At 42.8% G+C, this 27,417-nt stretch overlaps 1 protein-coding gene and 1 long non-coding RNA gene across 5 annotated transcripts in view; one reads left to right on the forward strand and one right to left on the reverse strand.

Moving 5' to 3' along the window:
• The window catches only part of LOC109870837 (sodium-driven chloride bicarbonate exchanger), a 54,592-nt gene that overhangs the window by 18,954 nt on the left and 8,221 nt on the right, over window positions 1-27,417 (forward strand). For all 4 annotated transcript variants that reach the window (XR_002252223.2, XM_031805898.1, XM_031805897.1 and 1 more), the window contains exons 2-18: window positions 4,975-5,056; window positions 8,632-8,775; window positions 9,002-9,140; window positions 9,985-10,145; window positions 10,622-10,804; window positions 13,619-13,710; window positions 16,825-16,982; window positions 17,287-17,374; window positions 17,471-17,617; window positions 17,737-17,831; window positions 18,898-19,072; window positions 20,037-20,170; window positions 21,081-21,326; window positions 22,124-22,229; window positions 26,338-26,499; window positions 26,922-27,035; window positions 27,157-27,318. Coding sequence is in view for 3 of the 4 variants with exons in the window: in XM_031805898.1 (XP_031661758.1) it covers window positions 4,975-5,056; window positions 8,632-8,775; window positions 9,002-9,140; window positions 9,985-10,145; window positions 10,622-10,804; window positions 13,619-13,710; window positions 16,825-16,982; window positions 17,287-17,374; window positions 17,471-17,617; window positions 17,737-17,831; window positions 18,898-19,072; window positions 20,037-20,170; window positions 21,081-21,326; window positions 22,124-22,229; window positions 26,338-26,499; window positions 26,922-27,035; window positions 27,157-27,318 (2,388 nt within the window). In the remaining variant the exon portion in view is untranslated. The remainder of the gene's footprint in view (window positions 1-4,974; window positions 5,057-8,631; window positions 8,776-9,001; window positions 9,141-9,984; window positions 10,146-10,621; window positions 10,805-13,618; window positions 13,711-16,824; window positions 16,983-17,286; window positions 17,375-17,470; window positions 17,618-17,736; window positions 17,832-18,897; window positions 19,073-20,036; window positions 20,171-21,080; window positions 21,327-22,123; window positions 22,230-26,337; window positions 26,500-26,921; window positions 27,036-27,156; window positions 27,319-27,417) is intronic.
• Window positions 12,992-16,872, reverse strand: LOC116357719 (uncharacterized). Its single transcript, XR_004205650.1, has 3 exons — window positions 16,142-16,872; window positions 15,596-15,713; window positions 12,992-14,797 (listed from the first exon to the last, which is right to left on the reverse strand). It is a non-coding gene; the product is annotated as an uncharacterized LOC116357719 (long non-coding RNA).

The raw sequence follows: 27,417 nt of genomic DNA on the forward strand, positions 1-27,417 counted from the left end.
GAATACGGTGAGAACACATTTCAATGGAAGCTAATGTACTGTGCAGCCGGGTCAAAGAGGACTAAGTAAGTAAATGTTCTGTTAATATATCGCTAAGCAAAATGCGCGGGGTGCACTTTAATCCTGAAGCACTGTACAGACTTTGATCCCTCCTGTGTATCAGCATGCAGATTACCAACCTGGGTCCTGGCCACAGAGCCTGACCCATGTGCCACAGCAGCTGTGGAAGGACAGCAGTGTCCTTCAGAATCCAAATGGGCCCTTATGTCCTTGCGCTGGTCCAGGGCCAGAGCTTCTGTTGGAACTAGGAACACAAGTATTTCGCTATGCCCGCAATAACATCTGCTAAATAAGTGTATGTGACCAATAACGTTTCATTTGATTTTGATTTGATGTCCAAGACAGGTTTCAGAGAAACATGAGCCAAGGCAAACCAGAAATGCTAGATCTATACAGCACATGTAATCAATGATAACACACTTCACCCATACTTCAGTTGTACTGTAGATGTCATTTGTAGATGAACCTCTATGCTCATGTCTGTGTTGTGGGAGTGACAGGTCTGATAGCAGAGCGTGCTACTGCATCATTGAAGCACTACAGTAGTGTGTGATGTGTACTGTAATGCTCCTAAGTCCAGATGTTTGCTCGAACACAGAAATGCTGCTGCGCTGTAGTTACAGCTTGGATGTACTCTTACTGCACTTGATGAGACCTGACCATTAGTACATTATTCTACAATAGATTGGTTGCGTCCCAATGGGCACTGGTCAAAAGTAGTACGCCGAATAGGGAATAGGGTGACATTTGAGACGCGGCCATGGAGAGATATCATCAATGCTTTCGAAAACTTGATCTTTGGCCTCTGAACTTTTTGTCTTTCGTTGTCTCTGTTTTTTTTGTTTTTTTTATTTAAACATTTTCCCCCCTTTTTCTCCCCAATTTTGTGGTATCCAATTGTTAGTAGTTACTATCTTGTCTCATCGCTACATCTCCTGCACGGGCTCGGGAGAGACGAAGATCGAGAGCCATGCCTCCCCCGAAACTCAACCCAACCAAGCCGCACTACTTCTTAACACAGCGCGCATCCAACCCGGAAGCCAGCCGCACCAATGTGTCGGAGGAAACCCTGTGCCCCTAGCAACCAGGCCCGCCACAGGAGTCGCTAGTGCGCGATATATTGTCTCTGTTTTTGATGCTTTCTGAATCCGAGAATCCCCCTCCCCCACAACCTGTTCACGCACATGACAGGCCTGGCTGAAGAATCAGAGCAGCTGTCTTCAAAGTTTCATTTAGCTTTTTGCCACATCCAGCATGGTTTTCACGCACTTCGTTTGGTTTACACTTTAGAAGCTTTTAGTCATTTAAAAAATCAACTTATTTTGGTTACTAAGTAGATTTCATTTGTCAGTTTCTGACCATCTTAGAGAACCCATCCAAACAAAGCTGATTCTGTCATTCTTAGTGCACACAGATGTACAACATACCGACTTTGTCAATGTTTCACATTTCTTGTGCTTGGTATGAACATGGTGCACTAACTGTGTTTGAAGAATATAGCATCATTTGTTCAATTGGCTTCAGTTCACTCGTAACGGCTCGCAACAACTACCCGTGGAAAAATGTTGTGTGATATCCATGTCATGATGCCCTGTCCAAGTTGCCCCAGTGAAGCAGTGAGACATGGGACCCTGTTTGTTTATTGATTGTGTTCAGGGTGTGCTAATTGTATACATAGCACTATTGACAGGCCAGACCTTCTTATTGATTTACTGCTGCGCTGGTGCTATAATACTGATATAAACTGAGTGCACAAAACATTAGGAACACCTGCTCTTTCCATGACATAGACTGGCCAGGTGAATCCAGGTGAAAGCGATGATCCCTTATTGATGTCACCTGTTAAATCCACTTCAATCAGTGTAGATGAAGGGGAGGAGTCAGGTTAAAAGAAGGATTTTGAAGCCTTGAGACAATTGAGACCTTGTTTGTGTATGTCTGCCATTCCTGGGGTGAGATGGGCAAGACGAAAGATTGAAGTGCCTTTGAACGAGGTATGGTAGCAGGTGCCAGTCAAGAACTGCAAGAGTGCTAGGTTTTTCACACACTTTTCACAAAGTTTCCCCATGTGCATCAAGAATGGGACGCCACTCAAAGGACATCCAGCCAACTTGACACTCCCGTGGGAAGCATTAGAGTCAACATGGGCCAGCATCCCTGTGGAACGCTTTCGACACCTAACGCGTTGTCAGTAATGAGGTTATTACTGCTAGTTCTCCGGAACACTCCGTAGGCTTCGGCGGTTAGGGAGAAGACAGCTATTTGGGTCACACATTTCCATAGACATGCTGACATTGTAATGACAGTATTTATGTCAGGAGAAGAGGGATCTGGATCATGTCTTATACAAACTAAATGTCACATTTTTTAGCACATAAAATGCTTATCTTTTGGATTAAGTGCTCTCATGTCTGTGAGCCTATGTATGTGTGTGTGTCTATGTGTGTGTCTGTGTGTGTGGTGACTCATATAGAGAGCGACTCATATATATAGAGCACATGGTACAACTACCGGATCTTTCACATATATCTCCGTGCATTCATCAAACGTTAGCAACTTTCCGGTTAATGTATGCAGGCCTGTCCAATGTTGCAGTATGTTTCTGACAGTTCATACTGATAAACCAATCAAAGAGTAGATCTGTTGAGCAGGATTGACAAAAACATTCAAGGACTCTTTGTTGGGGGCAGTGTCATTGAAGTGCTGCACTTAGCTTACTAGAGCCTTCCCACAATTCACTTGCTCTGCCTGCTACTCCATGCCCCTGTGTGGAAAGGCCAAGGTGTTAGAGGGAGTATATCTTCATCTGGCCATGCTTCTCTCTCTGCTGTGTGCAGCTCTCTCTCTTATCTCTCCTCAAAGGCTCCCTCACAGGCAGTGTATGTACCTCTTGCAGAAATCACTGAGTGGGCTGGTGACATGCACTCTTCTGCTCCATCCCGCAGTACCAGACCCCCCCCCCCCCCCCCCCCCCCATCTCATGGGAGTCATATGACCTCCGAGCTGCCACCTGCACACATTAGCATTAGCATATTAAGTGAATCGAAGGCACTCAATAAGGCATGTTAAAATATAGAGCTGTGAACTACTGCGAAGGCTTGAACAGAGTTGAGATGATAATTCAGTGCCCTTGTCCGGCTGGCTGTGTGTCTGGGGAAGCAGCAGGTCGTGATAGAGCTGGCCAAGATCTGCTAACAGAACAGCAGAAGTACTTGCATTTAGACAGCACACCATGTAGGGTTTGTGTTCAACTGAAGCAGGGGTAAGACATCTTGAAGTTGTTGGATTTCCATGCCATCTCTGTTATTTGTACATTCGTATTGTTTGCAGCAGCAACATAACATTTGGACTTCGCAATATAACAGCCACCCTGAGACCATAGCCCAAGTCATAACAATGGCAAAGCATAATTGTGGGATTGTAATCTACATTGACAACACGTCACATCCGGACAAAGACTGTTCAGTTGGAGGTTGTAATTCCTAGGGTTTCGAAGGGGAAATCCCTTTAAATTAGATTTGTGAGCATCTTGCTGTGTCGTGACACCCATCTGTCCCTTCTGTCTCTCTCTCTCTCTCTCGTTCTCTCTCGCTCTCACACACTGTTTCTCTCTCTCTCATCATCCTCCCTGCCGCCCTACATAGGCGGACATGTGAGGCCATCAAATCAGCAGCACTCACCACTAATACCCCCACGTCTCCCTCTCATCAGCACCACACATCTGACACGTTCACACTTCATTTAGACACTTCTTCCTCCGTCTATTGTTTTGAAGAGCAGAGAATTCGTTGCACAATGATTGTGTGGTGTAAGGTGCCATATGTGTTAAAATGTGTTAAGTAACTGCATCACAGTTCATTCGCAATAGGACTGAGTGGTTGTTCGTTCTGATAAGGGTTTTTAGAAGAGGCTCTTTTAGTCAGACTGGGGCTTTGCCAAACAGGAAACGCAGCGTGTAAATCTACACTATCCAGCTGTCTTTTTGTCACCATTTAATAACCTTTTCTGAGGTCAACTTACTTCTCACAAAGGTCTTATATACCCTTTCTGTTTTGATGTTACAACCTCGCTCACTTCTATAGCCCCAATGCTTATTGTAGCTAACGTGCTAGTTTATAATTCTTGATAATATGTAAGTCTGTCAACGTTATTTGTCAGGAATAAACTATACTTTGAGTACTTTTTTTGTTGACCCTCGAGTAGATTATTGTTTGAGCTGGAACATTGAAATGCTTAGGTGACCTGGCTCCCATGAGCATGCAGCTAAGGCAACAAGCATAACGTGCTATTCTGATGAACCAAAGTGTGATATAGCTACTAAAAATATTGCCTAGTCCGACCATTACTCTGTTCCAGCTGGTTGATAGGGGTTATTAGATAGGTACTGCCATCTTGTCTATTTCAAATCTTCTCTCATTGATCGAGACAGCTGAGTGTCATCGTGACCTGCAGCACTTTGGGGTGGACACCCACCTGTCTCAGTCAATGAGAGAGACGATTTGAAAGAGACAAGATGGCGTCGTACACATTGTTGGATTACTTCATGGAGCAAAACATTTATTTTTATTTCATAACGGACATTGGTTGTCTTCCAAGTCGGGAATTGAGGGAAGTATCGCCAAATTAAGGTTGGTGAAAAAATAATCTGTGCTACGCCAAACAGTACCTAACCTGTATTGGTTAATGGCGCGTTACATTAGCCCTTTACAATCTGCTAGCTAAGTGTGATCAGTGTGATTCAGTGAACCTCAAAGCAACCATGCCAAATGAGACTCCTGGCTGTTATCCAGTCTTTTAGAAAGTAATAATATTCTCTTGGGGGAAGATAATGACTACATGTACATAATGACTATATGGATTCAACATTCCAATTATGTCATTTCAATCATTTCAGTTTTTGTCTCTCCTTCACAGAGAAATGATGAAGAGGCTGTGGTGGACAGAGGTGGATACCGGTCCATGGTGAAAACCAATTTTGAGAAGGAGGAACTCGAAGGTACATTGACATTATGTAGTACAATACCTTAAGTTAATTGTGTGGAAGCCTGAAAAGAAGGTTAGAAGGCAACCAACCCACAGGGCCAATTGAGAGAAGGCTGTGAAGACTGAGGCTGTCCTAATATGGACACTGTACCCGTGAGACTAGAGAGGGTGGTAACAAGAGCTGCTTGAGCTGCAGTGCTCTGATTGGTCGGTTAGTCGTGACTCATGATTTCAATAGTGTGTAGATCGCTGAAAATCATCTATCTTTGTATCTGAATTGTAAAAACCTGACGACCAAAGAGAAGACCTGCTCATTTTAGCACATAGTAACACATTGTGAAGTTTGATTTCCCAGTGAGACATTCAATACACTTGCAATACACCTTGCACACTCTTGCCTTCATCTAGCTGATCTAGGGTGTAAACATTAGTGCAACAGTTGCAATCTAGAGTTTCTATTGGACACATTCAGGTATGTTTATCACCGGTTCGTTCCGTTTGCTTCCGTTTAAGAAACATTTTTCAAAAGAATCGGTGGAATGATTACACCCTTGATTACCTGCAAAACACTTTCATAGCACCCACATACAAACAGCATGATCACTTTGCTCATTGAATTATTCCTTCTCACATCTACGTACTCTCCTCTCACCTTTTCCATTCGCTTGTGGAGTTCAGTGCACAACACAAAACAGCTGTCTCTGACCAGTCGAAAAAAACACATCATAACTGCTAACCGCTACACACAGCCTACATTGTTGTCACCATATTACGTCATAGTCAACATAGCTACTAGAACTAAAGCGTTAGAAAACCCGTTACAATCATGCAGGACAGTGTACAGTCAGCAAATTAATAAAACCAAACGCTTACCTTGACTTGGAAGAGTTCCAGTGTTGCATAGCCATAGCCAGCTAGCTAACATAGCATCCCTCTCTGTTTGAGCTGGGTGTTTCTGTAGGCTAAACTAGCTAGCTGCATTCGCTAGCTAAGTGAAGAAACTACAATGAAATATATCTCTCTCTCGCTATCCCTCTCGCTCTTGCTTTTCCTTCCATTTTTTATAAATTAATTTGTTCAACTATTGTCTTTCTCTCTTTTTAAGTCAACTACTCACAACACTGTATGCACTGCAGTGCTAGCTCACTGTAGCTTATGCTTTTGGTCCTAGATTCATTCTATGATCCTTTGATGGAGGATATGTCAGTTCATGCTGCAAGAGTTCTGATAGGTTGGAGGACATCTTCCTGAAGTTGTCATAATTACTGTGTAAGTCTATGGAAGGGGTGAGAACCCTGAGCTCCCTAGGTTTTGTATTGAAGTCAATGTACCCAGAGTAGGATGGAAACTAGCTGTCCTCTGGCTACACCATGGTTCTACCTTACAGAGCGCTGTTGAGGCTACTGTAGACATTCATTGCAAAATAGTGTGTTTTAATTAATTATTTGGTGACGTGAGTATATTTAGTATAGGTGTAACTTTTTTAATGTTTCACTATTGACATTTTTCTGAAATTCTGAAAATTGTCCTCCCCTTCCTCCTCTGAGGAGCCTCCACTGGCACAAACTCTCTCTCTCACACACACACACACACACACACACACACACACACACACACACACACACACACACACACACACACACACACACACACACACACACACACACACACACACACACACACACACACACACACACACACACACACACACATATTTATTTATGCTGAGCTTTCAAGGATGTTACTTCCAAATAATTTAATTTTCATTTCCAGCTATGCATTTATCATCGCACTGAAGTTCCCAGTACTTGTGTAAATAGAGGAAGTGATTAGCAATGATACGCTAGTGTTTGTGGGATAACTGGAATTGGTTTGAACAGCAGAGGCTGCTAGCTGCCTTCTTAAAGCCCCAGGCCTGAAGGAGCTGTCACAAAGCTGTGTTTCTCCCCGAGGCAAGAGCGAGCCTGGAGTCAGGGCGGATTACCCTTACACTGTCACAGCAGCACATCAATTTAGTCTCACTGATATCAGCAAGGTGACGGTCCACACCCTGCTGCATATCCCATCTAAACTCCTTGCTGTCTCATCCTCCCCATTCTGCAGTTGTCTGGTTGCACAGATCCCGGGTCAACTGCAAATGGTTTAGTTTCTATATGAGACTAGGGTGAATTACTCATCAATTTCATAATATTCATCTGTACTTGACTCAATATTGCATGTTATTCTAACAGACACAGCCATATTTCAAACTCTCACGGCCTTTTTACTGCAATTCATGTAATAAAAGGTGACGTCTTTTTTATTTATCGTACCAGATGATGCACTAGGGGGATTTTAAGAGGCCTGTATAGTACTTCTATGGCAGATGTTGAAGATAACACATTCCTAGAGATGTATTTTTAGACCTCCACTGATACAAAACAACGATGTCAATAAAAAGGTTGTGTACAGTTGTTTAATGTCAGAGAGATTTGTGGTAGGTTATTGTATCGCTCAATGAAAAATCAGTGGCTTGACCTTAGAAGTAGAAATCCAGATTATTCTAAGATATATTTATGCAATTTGTGTCTTGCTTTATTTTATAGCCGGTATGTAAGCTGGTATTTACTTATAGATGGTTTAGAAAGTAAAGTGTAAACCACAATGTTTGTCTTTGTTGTGGGTATATCTCTGTTGATATTGACCCGTAAATACAAACAGAAACAGCAGCCTTAATCAGTGACCTCTTTGAATAAAATGATTTCTCTATCTCTTGACACGTTGTATAAATGATTTGGAGACAGGCGCAGGAATACTTAATAGGGGGTTTTAATACTCCACTCAAAAATACAACATGCCATGAAAGGCACGGGGACGAAGCCCAAAGCAAACACATGTACAAAAACGCTGGTATGTAAACCCAAACAAAAGAGCGAGGTAAAACCTTGAATAAATACATGGGACGAGACCCGTAACAACAAATGCACTACAATACACGGGACGAGACCCATAATAACAAGTGCATAATACATGCAGCACAGAAGCCGAAATATCAAAGCACAGGTACTCACAGACCAACGGACATGGGAACAATAACCGACAAGACAATGGTGAACAAAGCACACATATATACAATTACTAATCAGGGGAATTGGAATCAGGTGTGCATAATGAGACAGTGCCGCCTAGAGGCCGGTGACGTAGACCTGCGGAACTGGTGCACGGAAGGGCAGCCAATGGTGAAAATCCCTGATGAGTGAAGCATCTAGGATGTCCCCCGCAGGAGCCCAGCACCGCTTCTATTCTGCGCCGTACCCATCCCCTGACGGACGACACCGTCCTCGAGGATGACCACATGAATGCGGTGCGGGCCGATCAGGCACAGTTGCAGCTGCCGAAGTTGCGGCGGCGTCAGACGGGCCATTCCCGCTGTCTCCATTTAGGGTCGGTTATTCATGGCATGTTGTATTTTTGGGCGGAGTATTAAAACCCCCTATTACGCATTCCTGCGCCTGTCTCCAATCCTTTATACAACGTGACACCTCTCAACCTATTATCTTATGTTATCATCGTATCTCATCATATTTATATCCCTGTGGCTGCATCTAGGTCACAGGACACTCTACATTGGGGTACATGTCCCCATTGGGAAGAAGAGCCACCGGAGACATCGGCATCACGGACACAGACACAGGAAGAGAAGCAGGGAGCTGGACTCTGGAGTGGACAATGGAAGAGAGTCTCCCACATACTGTAAGTATTGCCACTGTCTGGCCCATGTAAAAAGCAGCAGCCGGATTATATTTCTATCGTCTTATGAGCTATACGATATGTTATGTCTACATGGTGGCATAGTGCATTTCAAAAGAGGGGATGCTGTCCACACTATGGGCATAACCTGCTGCAGAGCTCCTTAGTCAGGGAGTCTGTATGGCAGACAGTACTGTAAGTGATGCCCTTACCCGACCCTGCGCTCCAGACACGCCATCCCAGAGAGTGCAGTTCCTGCTGGGCACAGAGGATGACGACGAGGAGCACATCCCCCATGACCTCTTCACTGAGCTGGACGAGATCTGCCTGAAAGACGGAGAGGACGCCGAGTGGAGGGAAACCGCCAGGTAGGGAGTCACATGACACCCCCCTTGTCACTACTGAAAGCTTTTCATCGAATTCCAATGACACATCCTAGGGATTCCATGTTGGTCCATGGGTTGATTTTTAATCATGCAAAGTGATGGAATTGATATATATATATATATATATATGATATGATATGATTTATTTATCATTTTATTCTCTGTGATAATATCCTAATGCCCAAAACTGTTACCTGAAAGAGACATAAGGAGGGATTGTAGACCTTGGGGACGGATGGGCTAAGTAAAGCTCTGATTATAAAGTCTGGTGCATAAAGTCTGGTGCATGAGTACGAGGGAGCCCAGATTTAAAGGGAAACGAACCCTTGTCTACTTGTAGTAAAAATGTCTGTACCTCTACTTGTAATCAACAAGCATAAGGTCTGGATGGGATAAATATCCTGTTGTGCATACTACACTACAATACTTTCTGTCACGTTGATATTGTGAGATACACCTTTACATGGATTGTCAGGCAGTCAGTCTCGTCCACAGTCTCTTCCATAGCATAGACATATTCCTTTCATATTGGTTTTTAGACAGGACAGGGGGCAGACAATTAAGGAGGAATGACTGGTAGGGAGGGCACAGACTGCAGCAGCCGGACCAAGGTTCGAACCCCATCACTGAGGGGCATGGTCCGGAGTCGAGTGCATTACTGCTCGACCAGACTCCGCCACAGCATCAGTACGTTCTTGGTGTCCCCGTCTGTGTAAGCTGAGCTCTATCAGTACAGGGCTTCCAGATGGCTGGACAGCTGGCTGTCATCTATCCCCTAGTCCCCTGGAACAGTTTGACTGAAACTGGGCCTCTGTCCCTCATACAGGTGGCTGAAGTTTGAAGAGGACGTGGAGGATGGAGGTGAGCGCTGGAGTAAGCCCTACGTGGCCACGCTGTCCCTGCACAGCCTGTTCGAGTTGCGCAGCTGCATCCTCACTGGCATCGTGCTGCTAGACATGAGGGCCAGCTCCGTGGAGGAGGTAGCAGGTATTGTACAGTAGAGCAGCGGTTCCCAACCTTTTCCTTTCAGGGGACCATCAAGTCACAGTCAACATTTCTGGATGACCACCATTAACTGAGTCACGGAATGTCTTAACACAAAATGTCTTAGCGTTAAAATGTAGAGTCAATTTGATCAGGGAATGTAACAGATTAAAGGCAGATTATTACAGATGGATGTTTGTTAACCAATTTGCATTGTGAAAAGTTATGTCTGCGGACCACAGGTTGAAAATCACTGCTGTGGTGCTGAGTGACATCTGGAACTACCGCATACGCCTGCGTTGTATTCATTAGTGCATACCGTAGAGAAACGTTTTGCAACATAACGTTTTGTTCCTAGTGAAAATTACCCTGTTCTATGATCTTCATTTCAATCTTTAATTGTAAGCATTGTAATCAGAATGTTATAGATGGTTTCCTAATTGCTGTCGAACTGTTGACTGTGTGGTCCTGTTTGTCAGACATGGTGTTGGACCAGCAGGAGACTGTGGGTCCTCTGGGGGACGAGGTGAGGAGGAAGGTGAGAGAGTCCCTCCTCAAGCAGCACCACCACCAGAACCAGAAGAAGCTGGCCAACCGCATCCCCATTGTACGGTCCTTCGCTGACAAGAAGCAGTCCGAGCCCCAGTCCATGGACAAGAACGGTAAGTTTTTTTTTTTTGAGCAGCTCTCTGCTCAAGTAAGTAGCAACAATCATCTTAAGAAGATATTTGAAAAGTTCTTATCTAATTTAATCCAGCCAGTCCCTGGATCTAAAACCTGAAAATTCACTCTTTTCATTTGATCTTATCTTTTATGTCCTCATATTTAGCCTCACATTGAAGTGTTTTCTCAGGACAACCAGGGCTACAAGAAGAACACAAAATTGACATAAGAAGTTGGCATTCTTGAGTTTTATTGACAAATGTCAATTAAAAAATAAGGTCTGTCAAGCAAAAACCTGATAGTACAGAAATTGGAAATGAATATCCAACCAGTCAGAGACAACTGTGTGGAGTTCGGAGTTTGTGACAGAAACGATGTGAGGTTATTACAATATTATATAATCTATGTCCTGGGCGGAATTTGTCCTTGAACTTGAAATGAGGGAAATAAACGTTCATATCCATAAGATGAGTGTCTGAAATACATCTGAGAGATATAGGAATGCTTGAGAAAACATTAGGCAAGATCGCAATGCAATAATTGAATATGAAGCGTTTTCGAGTCCCGCGAGTCTCGCAAACCTCTAGTTCAGCCCCCTTCAATTGCACAGACTAATGGTTGGCATCAGTGGATGCAAAAGAAATAGACAAATCTGATGCCAACAATGAACTACAGAAGTCTTTAGCTCAAACACATAATGTTTAAGAGGGTATGGAAGCACTAAAATATTGCAGAAGATAGCGTGGGATTTAAGGATAGTTCTTAGGAATTGCACCTAAGAACTATCTTATGAACTTCTTATTTTTCTTTTAAGAAAAATCCTCGATTTTTTTCTTCAAAAATGTTTGGTGAAACCTGGGCCCTGGTGCATTCAGAAGTGTTTCAGTTCTCCTCACTTTTTACCTCTGGTCACAGCAAAAATTGGAAATAGTCTTAGTATAGTAAGTAGTGGTTTCAATCATCCCATGTGGATAACTTTCTCATTCTACATTACATTGTCCATATTTTACCTTCTGTTCAGTGTTCAGTGTGTCTCTCTTCTCTTGTTTCCTTGTGTGTATCTGTATATGTGGATGAATGTGTGTATGTGTGTCTGGCAGGTGGTCCATCAGTCTGTTCTACCCTTAAGTCCTCCTTCTGGTGCTCATTTATGGCAGCGGGGTCTTGCAGTGAAAGGCAGGTCTCATCCTGCACCCCACGGCCACTGTGTTGTCCCCAGTGTGTCTCCTCCTCCATCTCCTCTCCACTCCTGACCTCATCCACCACCCGCCACCCTCCAGCCACTCCACACACAGGCCCCAGGCCCCAGAAACAGGGCCCCAGACCCCAGTCTGATATCCAGCCCGTAGACAAGGAGGATGACCCAGACCACTCTTAACCCTTGACAGGACCTTTCTCTACTGCTAGCACATCCTAAAACATAACTTGTGAAGGTTGCTAATTTCAAAGCTGTTTCTGTCAATAACAGTTAGAGGTTGTGCTTTGTGCTTCAGGTCATTTAACCAAGAGTCAGTTAGTGTATAGTGTAGACAACAACTCATATCATATGAGCCGTACATTGTAAATGTATGCCATTGATCACAATGAGACATCAGTGACAGTAATTAGGCATATTTATCAAGTCGCTGTACTTATCATGAACATTAACATCGACTATACATTGAGTTATATGTTTTAAATATCAGAATTGAAAATATAGAGATAAGGTGTGATCAGTGTAGAAGATGTGGACAGGGAAACATTCAGAAGAGATAAGACCCTGAGCAGCAGGGTTCACCGATAACAAGGAATGACCTTATTCAGAATGTCCATCACCTTTTACAGGAATTATGTTTCGAGAAGCAAGTTTGCCAGCATTCCACATGGCAATTTTTATACACGAAGACCACCCAAAACACTCCCTTTTGGCGAGTCACTCTCTGCTGTAATTTTATTCAGAGTGGTGTGACACAGGCACATTCATTTAGGTAGAGTGTTTATCCAAAAGCTACATTAAAGAGCGGCAAACAGCGAGTGTGGGACTAATTAACAAAACCAGGGCCATGTTAGTGAGGGCACCCTCCTACTCATTGCAAGTAATGCCATTTAAAGCTAAAGAGGCTGTGGTGTTTCTTCATGGGCAGCTAGCTTGGTAAATAGCTTGAGGCTTCTCTCGTTGAGTTCATGTGGAACTATGAGTCAAAATGAATCATTGCAAGGCATGCTTTTATTTCTGATTATTTCGATTTGTTATGCATCTGATAGTTTCTGCTGGCTTGTGAACAGATCAAACACTGAAATTAGTATTAATCTGTGCCCTCTCACAAATAAAAAGTAATCCTTCCGATTTAAATCCTTTTGCTCTACTCTGGCAGCTCTGGGCTAATTTCCTGTTTTCATCAGTCTCCTTGACACAATGATAATGCTAAAATGATCATGCTGAAATCCTAATGGACAAGCTTGGCCCACCCATCCTCACCAAGGCCATCCATGACTCCCATCCTCCCCCACGCAGCCACTCTTAGGCTTTATCTTCAGTCCTCTCTTGGGATCTGCACTAAATAAGGGTACTTTGCCAATGTCTGATAAATCCCAGATTACATCACCATTACAGTGCAAATCTATAGATATCTAAAGCACTGTTGGTCATTTTGGTATCCCAAGAGTGTGCGCTCTCTCTCTCTCTCTCTCTCTCTCTCTCTCACTCTCTCTCTCTGTGAGACATTGTGCTTTATTACCATTGGCTCCTGCACTGCTGTGAAACCTTGATGTTGGTCTGATATAGAGGGCTCAGTAGTTGACTTATTGGACTCCTTCCTGTCTTTTTGTTCCAGGTCAGGTGATTCCTCCCCAGACCTCTCTACCCATCCCCAATGACGGCAAAGCTGATGTCAGCAGAGAGAACAGTGCTGTGGACTTCAGTAAGGTACAGTAAGACATTCTGGGCCCGTATTCTCAAAGAATCTCAGAGTAAGAGTGCTGATCTAGGATCAGGTCCCTCCCTCTCATTCATTATGATTTAAAAGGCCAAACTGATCCTAGATCAGCACTCCAACTCTGAGACACTTTATGAATATAGGCCTTGAACTCACTAACGTACAACACTGCCACATACTGCACTTAACACACCAGCTGTTCCAGTTGACGGGTGTATGAACATTAAAAATAATCTGTTCCATTTTCATTTGTTTGTACTTGTTGCTTTTTTGATCCACAAAAGTCCTCTTTTTGTGGATTAGGATTTAAACCATTATAACCACTCTATAGCAAAACAGTCATCTCACCAACACTGCCATTAGCACTGTAGATTAGACTGGGACAACAGCAGTCTCCCTTACCTCTAAATCCTAACCTTTTGTCAGTAACCATTTGTCTGTGACCTGATACCAATGTATTTAAGACTGTCTAATGTGGTTGAATAAAGCCATAAATAAAATGCAACCAAATATTTTTTGGGACAAAGAAGCTTAATAGAGAGTGTTCTACGGATGTTCTAGATTTAACATGCCTATTTAACATACTTAGGCCTGTATTTGGACTGTACACTTTAACAATAGCACCTCTATTCAAATCAAAATCTAATCAAATGTATTTATATAGCCCTTCGTACATCAGCCGATATCTCAAAGTGCTGTACAGAAACCCAGCCTAAAACCCCAAACAGCAAGCAATGCAGGTGTTGGAGCACGGTGGCTAGGAAAAACTCCCTAGAAAGGCCAAAACCTAGGAAGAAACCTAGAGAGGAACCAGGCTATGAGGGGTGGCCAGTCCTCTTCTGGCTGTGCCGGGTGGAGATTATAACAGAACATGGCCAAGATGTTCAAATGTTCAGAAATGACCAGCATGGTCAAATAATAGGTCTGGGACAGGTAGCACGTCCGGTGAACAGGTCATGATTCCATAGCCGCAGGCAGAACAGTTGAAACTGGAGCAGCAGCACGGCCAGGTGGACTGGGGACAGCAAGGAGTCATCATGCCAGGTAGTCCTGAGGCATGGTCCTAGGGCTCAGGTCCTCCAAGAGAGAGAGAAAAGAAAGAGAGAATTAGAGAGAGCATACTTAAATTCACACAGGACACCGGATAAGACAGGAGAAGTACTCCAGATATAACAAACTGACCCTAGCCCCCTGACACAAACTACTGCAGCATAAATACTGGAGGCTGAGACAGGAGGTGTCAGGAGACACTGTGGCCCCATCCGATGATACCCCCGGACAGGGCCAAACAGGAAGGATATAACCCCACCCACTTTGCCAAAGCACAGCCCCCACACCACTAGAGGGATATCTTCAACCACCAACTTACCATCCTGAGACAAGGCTGAGTATAGCCCACAAAGATCTCGGCACAACCCGAGGGGGGGGCGCCAACCCCTATTAACCTCAGTATTGTGCCAGAGGTTGATCTGGTGGTAGTGCCGCTGCTCACAGACCACACATTGTATTGGGTTCAAACCCTGACTGTGTCACTTTCCATTCTATGTCCCTCTCCTCTCAATCACTTCTTCACTGTATCTATCAATAACAAGTACAAATGACATAAATAATATATTTAACCCCAGTAACTGCTGCTCGTTCATATCCCTACTCTTCTGTCAGGGGATAGAAGCTCATGTTACACATTTATTGTCCTATAATATCATAAATAAAATGCAATTGCTAAGTTACTTCAATTTGCTACACATTCTTTAGGCTGCGCTTTTCTGTTCCACTTCACTACAATATAGTTTGAGGCCTCCTTATTCTGTTAGCAGTGAGCCTGGAGTTTATAGTTGGGACTCCGATGCCCCTACTGCCTCTTCTTAAAGTTACCTCACTTCCATTTGACGCAGTGCGGCTCCATAGCAGGCAGATAGGATCACAGCAGAACAGAGACAGGAGGATCAGTTTGCAGGCAGCCAGGCAGGCTCAGGTCTGGATGGATGTGTCACTGCGGGGGCAGACAGTGTAACAACAAGGAGATGATAACCTCTGGAAATGTTATGTAAATGGAGATAGCACTTTAGACGGATTTATGGTATTCTTCTGTAATAGTCTATTATAACACATGTTCATGTGTATGTTATGATGGTTATGTTATGAAATAGGATTCAGTTGGCCAATCTATGTCTAGCTATTAACAGGAAATGCACTATTATCACACACAGGGTTGCATAATTCTGGTAAGTATCCCATAATTCCTAGATTTTACAGAAATCCTGGTTGGACGATTCCAGGAATCAGGAGAAAACTAGCAGGCAATCCAGAAAACCAGGGAATTTGAGGAAAGTTACCAGAATCTTCTATCCCTAGTCACACATTTTCTGTAGAGTTATTATTTTTTTTAGAATATATTTCAGATGTTCTGCTTTTCTTTACCTATTTATTATGGGTTGCACCTTCATCACTCGGTTACGTCATGCCATTGTTATGAGCATTCTTACAACACCTGTGCCATTAAGGCGACTGGTGCCCACACATAACAGGAACTAATGACTGTTTCGTTAAAATTACACTAACGTGGCCTCGATATATGATGACATTGCTAAAGTAGGCAAATTATTAGTAGGAAACAACGTTTGCATGATTATGATGTGGTCAAATTTACTTTAAAGAGATGGCAATGTTGCCATTAGCTATCGAAGTTTGTCAAAAATAGCTAGCAATGGTAATGTCAACTAGCTAAAATTCGGCGCTGTCCCCTCAATTCTAGCTAGCTAACTAAAGTTATACTGCATTTAAAGTCAATCTGGCGACATCACAATGATAACAAAAGGTTTCCCTACTAATTGTTTGCCTACTTTTGAAACGTCATCGTGTTTCCAAGCCACAGTAATGCATTTTAGACAGTACCCACTGACAATGCGTTGAGTAGAATTCTCAGTTGGGCATCAGTCTTAAAACAAATATTCAAAACAATATTGTGACGAAACGTGCCATCCATGAATACTCTTCTTTTGAATTGAGGAGTTGAGATACTAATACAGTAAAATGCTATATTAAGACTTCAGTCGTAAAATGCTCCGCTAAACGTTGGCATATTCTATCCTGTGTCCATCTAGATAGACCTCCATTTCATGAAGAAGATTCCCCCGGGAGCGGAAGCGTCCAATGTGTTGGTGGGTGAGGCGGAGTTCCTAGACAAGCCTGTGGTGGCGTTTGTACGTCTCTCACCTGCAGTCATGCTCAACGGGCTGGCTGAGGTCCCCATCGTTACCAGGTTAGTAACACTATGACCCCCAATTAACGTTGCAGTATTCCCGTAACTCTCCCAAAATTCCCAGGATTTCTTGAAATCCCGGATGGAATATTCCTGGAATCAGGAGAAAATAAGCAGGACATCCGGGAATCCTCCAACCAGGATTTCTGGAAGCCTGGGATTATTTTTTAAAGTTACGGGAATTTCACAACCCTACCTTCTATAAATCTGTAACTATGGTCTTCTGTCTATGACTAACATTATGCCCTCCTTAGTCCTTTTTGGGCTGACCCTCAACTGTCTCTACACCGCTCTGTTTTTTTAGGTTCTTGTTCATCCTACTAGGGCCTCTTGGGAAAGGGCCACAGTACCATGAGATTGGCAGATCCATCGCAACACTAATGACAGACGAGGTAAGACAGCCTCTCCGATAATGAACATAGCTGTTGGGCATGACTGAATTAACATGTCAATTCATGACTGAATTTATTCTTGTTCTTCGTTCCAAGGTTTTCCATGATGTTGCCTACAAAGCGAAGGACCGCAATGATCTGATTGCTGGAATCGATGAGTTCCTGGACCAAGTTACTGTCCTGCCACCAGGGGAGTGGGATCCTTCTATACGAATAGAGCCACCAAAAAATGTGCCGTCTCAGGTAAGTTGAAGCCTTTTCTTTACCAAGTCTGTCATCAGCAGACATTCAAATCACAGCATTTTTCTTTCATTCAACAAAAAAATGAAAGAAATAACAGATAAGTGTGCTTTGAATAACAGGAGAAGAGGAGGATTGCAGCACAGACCGGCACAGACCTAGGTGATGAAGAGGAGCACGAGGGACATGGTGGTCCGGAGCTGCAGCGGACAGGACGGTAGGTGAGGCGGGGCAGCCTGGTGCTCAGAGAGTGTGAGTGTATGTGGTCGTGGTTGTGTATTAAGAAATAACGATCGATTCAAAGTAACCAGGTTTTTCACCTATTTTTTTGAACAACATCTACGGATCAAAGTCATGCAATGGTTGCCATACGCTCTCAGAATAAAGGTACGATTAGGGTACAGTATTGTTCCATGGGGTACAAAAGATCAAAATACACATAATGTACTTACAGAGGTACACATATGATCTCACATGGTACTGTCCGGTACCTTTAAGGGTATATGTGAAGACAATCTAGTATAATGGTACATTTGTGTACACAACATTTTGAATAGAAAGGTATAATTATTGGAGGTGTGGCTTAGAGGGGGAGTGGCTTTCAGTTAGTTATTTTTGCCACCCGTGAAGGGAAAATGTGCCTATAGTCTGTTAATTCAAGTTTGAGCATGGCCTATAAGGGTACAATTATGTACCTATAACTAATAGTACAATTGATGTACCTTATAGTGTACAACTATAGTGACAAGCGTTTGTACCAATTTAAGTACAATTTGCAACCTCAGAGTGTAGCAACCTATTGATGGGTTCCCAAATGCCTGGTCTATATTCTTCCGCATGAGCTCATGCTAAGTCATCCTCATTACTCTCTCTACAGTATTTCATGCTCATTAAGTAGTGTGAGGAGTACATCAAGTTTTTTTTTAAATTGTATAAAAAGGCTCCAACTGCAAAATCCACACTTCACCACAAGACAGCAGATTACCTGTGCGGTTGGATGTGGATTTGAAATGCAGGCAGTTGTAAGGAGGTTAGTTTCAATGTGAGCATCACAAGAGATTAAATGAAGGACCATTATATAAAATAAAATCATTTTACCTGTGCTGGTATTAGATATACAGTAGGTGTTCTGTGTCTTAGTATATAGAGCATGGAGCTTGCAAAACCAGGATGGTGGGTTTCGACTCCTGCTGGAGCCACCTAAACGTGTACGCACACAATAATATTAGTCATTTTGGATGAAAGCGTCTGCTAAATGGCTTATTTTATCATTATGTTTACAGATTATTTGGTGGTCTCTTGATGGACATCAAACGCAAGGCGCCCCACTACCTGTCCGACTACACAGACGGTCTCAGCCTGCAGTGCTTGGCCTCCTTCCTCTTCCTGTACTGTGCTTGCATGTCACCTGTCATCACGTTCGGCGGTTTACTGGGAGAGGCAACAGAAGGACGCATAGTAAGACACCATGGGTTTCATCCCAAATGGCTCCCTCTATTCCTTACATAGTGCACTACTTTTGTGACCTGGTCAAAAGTAATGCACTATATAGGGAATAGCATTCCATTTAGGATGCAGCCCATCCCGATCAAGTACACAGTAATAGAATAATAAACGTCTTTGACATTTATTGAGAGATTTCTCTTGCTCATAAATGTTATCTACGCTGTAAAACCAATTCTGTCTGCTCAAACATTTTGAGGAAACCAATTACCTAAAAAAAAAAAAGAGTTAAGAAGATTAAATAGCTGAAGTGAGCAGTACTACCTCCATATAAGTAACACAAATGCATTTTTTGTTTATTGTTGTAAGGTATACTTAAATCCAACGCCCCCACATGGGCACATCAGTCCTGCAAGTAGGGTTGCAAAATTCCACAAGCTTTCCCAAGTATTTTTTCTATCTTCCAACCAGGTGTTCTGGAAAACCCTGGGACATTTTGCAACCCTCACTGTAAATCACATTCTGTTGGCTTGCAAAGTGATGTGTAATTCCTATTGGAACCTAGCCAGCATTCGGCTATCCAACAGTTTACATTTGTATTCACCCGTAACCAGCATTCAGAATGACTGCCAGGGTCAAGAACTGTGGTGGGGAAACTATCAAAAGCCATTTAAACTGGAGCAACCATTTCAGTAACGGGATGTAAAAATTCAATGATCGGATAAGTTTCCAAAAAATATTAGTCAATCTAAATATTTAATCAATCAATCACTCAAGGTACATGCAAAAATGCAGATGTTAAAAACAATTGCATAAAATCAACCTGCAAAAGCGCATGCTGGGATTAAAAAAAAAAAATTATACGTTTTTTTTTTTATGTAGTTGGTGTGACTTCTTTGAGTTTGAGTACAACTTATTAGAAGTATTTGAGTTAAAAATGCCTTGGGGTTTACAGTGTATGTTTCTTTGTGTCCCTCAGAGTGCAATTGAATCACTGTTTGGCGCCTCAATGACAGGAATAGCCTATTCCCTCTTTGCTGGCCAGCCACTCACCATATTGGGCAGCACAGGGCCTGTGCTGGTGTTTGAGAAGATATTGTACAAATTCTGCAAGTAAGTTTGTTGACAACAGTATAGTTGTATTGTTATATATAGTTATAATTATATATACAGTAGTATAACGCTATGGGCCCACATGATTAATGATCTCTATGTATTGTCGATAGCACTCAGGCCATTTCTGTACTCACATCTCTGTGTTGTGGAAAATTCGATCCAAAGATTAAGGCAGAGATATAATATAATATAATGATATCATAGAAACATTTTTAATACAAGGAGCTGGAAGGGAGATCCACCTCTGATTTCACAGGGAAGAACTCAAATAATAAATGGTTACATGCCCCTTATATAGTGGGAGGTGATAATACAATCATATTGTTACCCAACACCTCTTTCAATACAAGCAACAGTCCTGGAACACAATGGCTTTGTGTTAGGGTGGAGACATACCAGGAGTCTGTGAAAGGCATGACATCACAGTCCAACACAGAACATATCCTGTGAGAAGTTACAACAGCTCACCCCAAATTCTGCCACCACATCTGATAATGTGCGATTTGATTGCATGATGATCATCCGTCCCTATAACAATAGTTAAGGTCACATACTGATGGAGGTTGACCGGATGTCATATACAGTACTGCCACAGTACATTGATCATTTGTTTTAATGTTCTATACGGCTTTAAGTAGTATTAAAATACCATTGTGGTAATGACAACCTCAGATCCCATATCCTGCAGATACATCAGAGAGGATGTTAAAACCTCATATGTTGTCATATAATATACGAAATGTTAGTGCTGCAGTGTCAGTGATTTTTCTTCCGGTGCTGTGCATGCACTGTACTGTGAAGGATCTATGTGTTTTTTAATTGAGCTGCCCTTTTTGGGACTTCCTGAATAAATAAGATTACATTTACAAATATAAAATAAAAGGGATGTTTTGCACTCTGTCCTCAGGGAGTATGGATTATCCTACCTCTCACTGAGAACCTGTATAGGGCTGTGGACAGCATTCCTCTGTCTGCTCCTGGTGGCCACAGATGCCAGCTCCCTGGTCTGTTACATCACACGATTCACAGAGGAGGCCTTCGCCTCGCTCATCTGCATCATCTTCATCTACGAGGCCTTGGAGAAGCTCATCCACCTGGGGGAACACTACCCCATCAACATGAACAACAACCTGGACAAACTCACACGATACTCGTAAGTGTGCACTCACTCCATTGAATCAAATCAAATCAACATTTATTGATTGCGTACACCGATTTGCAGGTGTTATAGCAGGTGCAGCGAAAATGCTTGTGGTACTAACTCCAACAGTGCAATAGAATGTCTCTCAATATTTCTTTACAAAATGGAAAAAAAATGAAAAATGAAATAAAAAATTGACTGAACGGGTCCAATTAATAATCCTGAGAAGATACTGTAGATACTGTATATTAGAGTGAGCATGTGTCAGAAGCAGAATATAAATACGTGGTGTGTATAGACAGTATATCATTTGGATATAAATTGGTATGTACAGTAGTAGGTATATTAGGATGGGCTATGTCGAGAATACAGTATAATTACACAGTGAGTAAACAACAGTATATAAACAGAATATTAGGTGACCAGCGTTCAATGACTCTCTATATACAGTACATGGCACATTAGTCTCAAACTGCAGGGCAGATTCCCAGGTGGCTAGGGATGGCCTGAAGGTAGAAGCTGTTATAGTGGTTATTCAGTCTCTCTTTGATGCATCTGTACCATCTCTTTCTGCTAGAAGGTAGAGTGAACAGACCGTCTCGGTTCGCTGAGGTCCTTGATCATCTTCTTGGCCTCTTAAACGGCATCTTAATCCAGAACTAGGCATAATCTGTGTCAAGCAAACCATCCCTTAGAGTTCAGAATGACAGCAACATCTTAATTTGTGTTTGAAAGAAGTCCTGCATAGCATTTGAGATGATTGTGATCGGTAAGGGATTTGATGGTGAAGTGTTCTGTTGTTTCCATAGGTGTTCATGTGTTGAACCTCCGGATCCCAGTAATGCCACCCTACGGTACTGGGAGCAGAACAACATTACTGCTTCGGAGATCTATTGGGAGGCACTTGAGGTCAAGGTAGTGTATGAGAGGGTGTGGCATAATTTGTTGATAGGATCAAGCAAAATTAGGAAGATGATGGATACTGTAAATAGAACCCATGGTTAGTCTTGTGGTTTTGTCACATGTTGAGGATAAATGTTTTACTCTACACACAAAAGGAAATGTTGTATTGTATTTTTGTTTAAGCAGCACACCCCCAGCATGATGGTAGATACCAAAAAAGAGCACATTTAGGTTGTTCCACACAAAGTGGCAGGCTCTCTCAGATGGAGCTGGCCCAGTGCAGGAGATTAAGGACATGTGGGCTGGATTACTCTGGATTACCCCATGACAAATCATGAAAACACATTTTTAGTATTAATTTAACTTTTTTGTGGACAAGCATGCTCTTATCCCAGCAGGACCCTGGGGTCAATTCCATTTAAACGTAGGATGTTCCAATTCCAATTCCCTTAAATGCTCTGAGAATTTTTTTAAATTGTAATTTCAGTTCATTCAAATCAAATTGTATTGGTCACATACACATATTTAGCACATGTTATTGCGGATATAGCGAAATGCTTGTGTTCCTAGCTCCAACAGTGCTCCCTGGTGCACAACTGAGCAAGAGGACAAGTACATTAGGGTGTCTAGTTTGAGAAACAGACGCCTCACAGGTCCTCTATGGCAGCTTCATTAAATAGTACCTGCAAAACACCAGTCTCAACGTCAACAGTGAAGAGGCGACTCCTGGATGCTGGCCTTCTAGGCAGAGTTCCTCTGTCCAGTGTCTGTGTTCTTTTGCCCATCTTAATCTTTTCATTTTATTGGCCAGTCTGAGATGTGTCTTTTTCTTTGCAACTGCCTAGAAGGCCAGCATCCCGGAGTCGCCTCTTCACTGTTGACGTTGAGACTGGTGTTAATTTGCGGGTGCTATTTAATGATGCTGCCAGTTGAGGCATCTGTTTCTCAAACTAGACTCTCTAATGTACTTGTCCTCTTGCTCAGTTGTGCCCCAGGGCCTCCCACTCCTCTTTCTATTCTGGTTAGAGCCCGTTTGTGCTGTTCTGTGAAGGGGTAGTACACAGCGTTGTATGAGATCTTCAGTTTCTGGGCAATTTCTCGCATAGAATAGACTGATGAGTTTCAGAAGAAAGTTATTTGTTTCTAGCCATTTTGAGCCTGTAATCTAACCCACAAATGCTGATGCTCCAGATACTCTAAAGTCTAAAGGCCAGTTTTATTGCTTCTTTAATCAGAACAACAGTTTTCAGCTGTGCTAACATAATTGCAAAAGGGTTTTTCTAATGATCAATAAGCCTTTTAAAATGATAAACTTGGATTAGCTAACACAACGTGCCATTGAAACACAGGAGTGATGGTTGCTGATAATGGGACTCTGTACGCTTATGTAGATATTCCATAAAAAATCTGCCGTTTCCAGCTACAATAGTCATTTACTACATTAACAATGACTACACTGTATTTCTAATCAATTTCATGTTATTTTAATATGTCGGAGTGGCATTGACTAAAATACAGTAGAATAGAATACAGTATATACATATGAGATGAGTAAAGCAGTATGAAAACATTACTAAAGGGACGAGGGTTCCATTATTAAAGTGGCCAGTTATTCCATGTCCATGTACAGTTGAAGTTGGAAGTTTACATACACCTTAGCCAAATACATTTAAACTCAGTTTTTCACAATTCCTGTAATTTAATCCTAGTAAAAATTCCCATGTTTTAGGTCAGTTAGGATAACCACTTTATTTTAAGAATGTGAAATGTCAGAATAATAGTAGAGAGAATGATTTATTTCAGCTTTTTTTTCTTTCATTACATTCCCAGTGGGTCAGAAGTTTACATACACTCAATTATTATTTGGTAGCATTGTCTTTAAATTGTTTAACTTGGGTCAAACATTTCGGGTAGCCTTCCACAAGCTTCCCACAATAAATTGGGTGAATTTTGGTCCATTCCTCCTGACAGAGCTGGTGTAACTGAGTCAGGTTTGTAGGTCTCATTGCTCGCACACGCTTTTTCAGTTCTGCACACAAATGTTCTATAGGATTGAGGTCAGGGCATTGTGATGGCCACTCCAATACCTTGACTTTGTTGTCCTTAAGCCATTTTGCCATTTGCGACAAAGCTTTAACTTCCTGACTGATGTCTTGAGATGTGGCTTTAATATATCCACATAATTTTACTTCCTCATGATGCCATCTATTTTGTGAAGTGCACCAGTCCCTCCTGTTGCAAAGTACCCCCACAACATGATGCTGCCACCCCCGTGCTTCACGGTTGGGATGGTGTTCTTCGGCTTGCAAGCCTCCCCCTTTTTCCGCCAAACATAACAATGATCTTCATGGCCAAAGAGTCCTATTTTTGTTTCATCAGACCAGAGGACATTTCTCCAAAAAGTACAATCTTTGTCCCCATGTGTAGTTGCAAACCGTAATCTGGCTTTTGAATGGTGGGTTTGGAGCAGTGGCTTCTTCCTTGCTGAGCGGCCTTTCAGGTTATGTCGATATAAGACTCGTTTTACTGTGGATATAGATACCTTTGTACCTATTTCCTCCAGCATCTTCACAAGGTCCTTTGCTGTTATTCTGGGATTGATTTACACATTTTGTAGCAAAGTACGTTCATCTCTAGGACATAGAATGCATCTCCTTCCTGAGCGGTATGATGGCTGCGTGGTCCCATGCTGTTTTTACTTTCGTACTATTGTTTGTACAGATGAATATGGTGCCTTCAGGCATTTGGAAATTGCTCCCAAAGATGAACCAGACTTGTGGAGGTCTACATTTATTTTTCTTCGGTCTTGGCTGATTTCTTTTGATTGTCCCATGATGTCAAGCAAAGAGGCACAGAGTTTGAAGGAAGGCCTTGAAATACATCCACAGGTACAGCTCCAATTGACTCAAATGATGTCAATTAGCCTATCAGAAGCTTCTAAAGCCATGACATAATTTTCTGGAGTTTTCCAAGCTGTTTAAAGGCACAGTCAACTTAGTGTACGTCAACTTCTGACCCACTGGAATTGTGATACAGTGAATTATGTGAAATAATCTGTATGTAAACAATTGTTGGAAAAATGACTTGTGTCATGCACAAAGTAGATGTCCTAACTTACTTGCCAAAACTATAGTTTGTTTACAAGAAATTTGTTGAGTGTTTGAAAAACGAGTTTTAATGACTCCAACCTAAATGTATGTAAACTTCCGACTTCAATTGCATATAGGGCAGCAGCCTCTAAGGTGCAGGGTTGAGTAGTCGGGTGGTAGCCGGCTAGTGATGGTTAGTTACCAGTCTAAAGGCCTTGGAATAGAAGCTGTTTTTCACTCTCTCGGTCCCAGCTTTGATGCACCTGTAATGACCTCGCCTTCTGGATGATAGCGGGACGAACAGGCCATGGCTCGGGTGGTTGGTGTCCTTGATTATCTTTTTGGCCTTCCTGTGACAACTGGTGCTGTAGATGTCCCGGAGGGCAGGAAGTGTGCCCCCGGGGATGTTTTGAATATGTCCATTAACACTCCGACCAGCTGGTTTGCGCATGCCCTGAGGACGTGGCTGGGGATGCCGTCTGGGCCGGGTTAACACGCTTAAATGTCTCTCACTTCGGTCACGGAGAACGAGAGCCCACAGTCCTTGGGAGCGATCTGCGTCGGTGACACTGTGTTATCCTCAAAACGGGCAAAGAAGGTGGTTAGCTTGTCTGGGAGCAAGACGTCGGTGTCCGCGACTTGGCTGGTTTTCCCTTTGTAATCCGTGATTGTCTGTAGACCCTGCCACATACGTCTCATGTCTGAGCAATTGAATTGCGACTCCACTTTGTCTCTGTACTGATGTTTTGCCTGTTTGACTGCCTAACGGAGGGAATATCTACACTGTTTGTATTCAACCATATTCCCAGTCACCTTGCCATGATTAAATGCGATGGTTCACGCTTTCAGTTTTTCGCGGGAATGCTGCCATCTATCCACGGTTTCTGGTTTGGGTAGGTTTTAATAGTCACATTTGGAACAACATTCCCTATACACTCAGTCCCCTTGTCCGTGTAAATTGACTGATTTGAAATGGAATTGACCCCAACCCTGTAATACAGGATGTTTTGAATGACCACCTGTTATTGCAGGACTGCATAAAGAGGCGAGGGGAGTTTGTGGGCACCGCCTGTGGCCCTCATGGACCCTACATTCCAGATGTTCTCTTCTGGTCTGTCGTTCTCTTCTTCTCCACTGTCTTCATGTCGGCTTTCCTCAAAGAGTTCAAGTTCAGCCGTTACTTCCCCACCAAGGTAAGGCAGCAGACCCAGTTCCTGCTGTAATCCCACTCATTTGTATCTGTTATGTGTTTGTCGACTGCAGACAGGGTTTCTGTCATGCTCCTGAGTTTTATGGTGCAGTGGAGCACTCCAGTGGTCATATGAGAATACTGTCGGAGTTTCTAATGGAGAAGTGTCCGCCTCCACCACTTCCTTTGGATTCTATTATGGTTTCAGGCAGCACTTTTTCTCCCGTTGTCTGAGCACAGAAACACAGTTTTTTCTTCAAGCCAAATGTGTGGCCCATGTGAGAATTGAATCAACACCAAGGTGCTCTGTGTTTGATTTACCTGTGCAATCTGTGATTGACATAGTAGTTTGATGTTGAACAATAATATAGATTTTTTCCCCCGTGCTAAAACCAGACAGTTGACATGCACCCCTCTCTTGCACAGTTGAGAGCCGTCATCAGTGACTTTGCTGTGTTCATCACCATCTTTACCATGGTCCTGGTGGACTATGTCTTAGGGGTCCCGTCTCCAAAACTAAAAGTCCCCAGCGTGTTTAAGGTGAGGTAGATAACAAGATATTACCATGTGATTCCACATTTTTAACTCAAGATACTCTACACTATGGACAGTCGCCATGCTATGTCGATGCAATATTTACCAAGAACCTAAATCCTTGCAGCCGACCAGAGATGACCGTGGTTGGTTGATCAGCCCGTTAGGCGGAAACCCTTGGTGGACCACCTTAGTGACAGTGATCCCTGCTCTGCTCTGCACCATCCTCATCTTCATGGACCAGCAGATCACCGCGGTCATCATCAACAGGAAGGAGCACAAACTAAAGGTACTGTAGACCAGTGCTTCCCAAAGTCGGCCCTTGCCCGAGCACCACACAGCTGATTCAAATAACCAAACTCATTATCAAGCTTTGATTATTTGAATC

This window comes from Oncorhynchus kisutch, linkage group LG26 (genome assembly GCF_002021735.2).
Source record: "Oncorhynchus kisutch isolate 150728-3 linkage group LG26, Okis_V2, whole genome shotgun sequence".
Taxonomy (NCBI): Eukaryota; Metazoa; Chordata; class Actinopteri; order Salmoniformes; family Salmonidae; genus Oncorhynchus; species Oncorhynchus kisutch.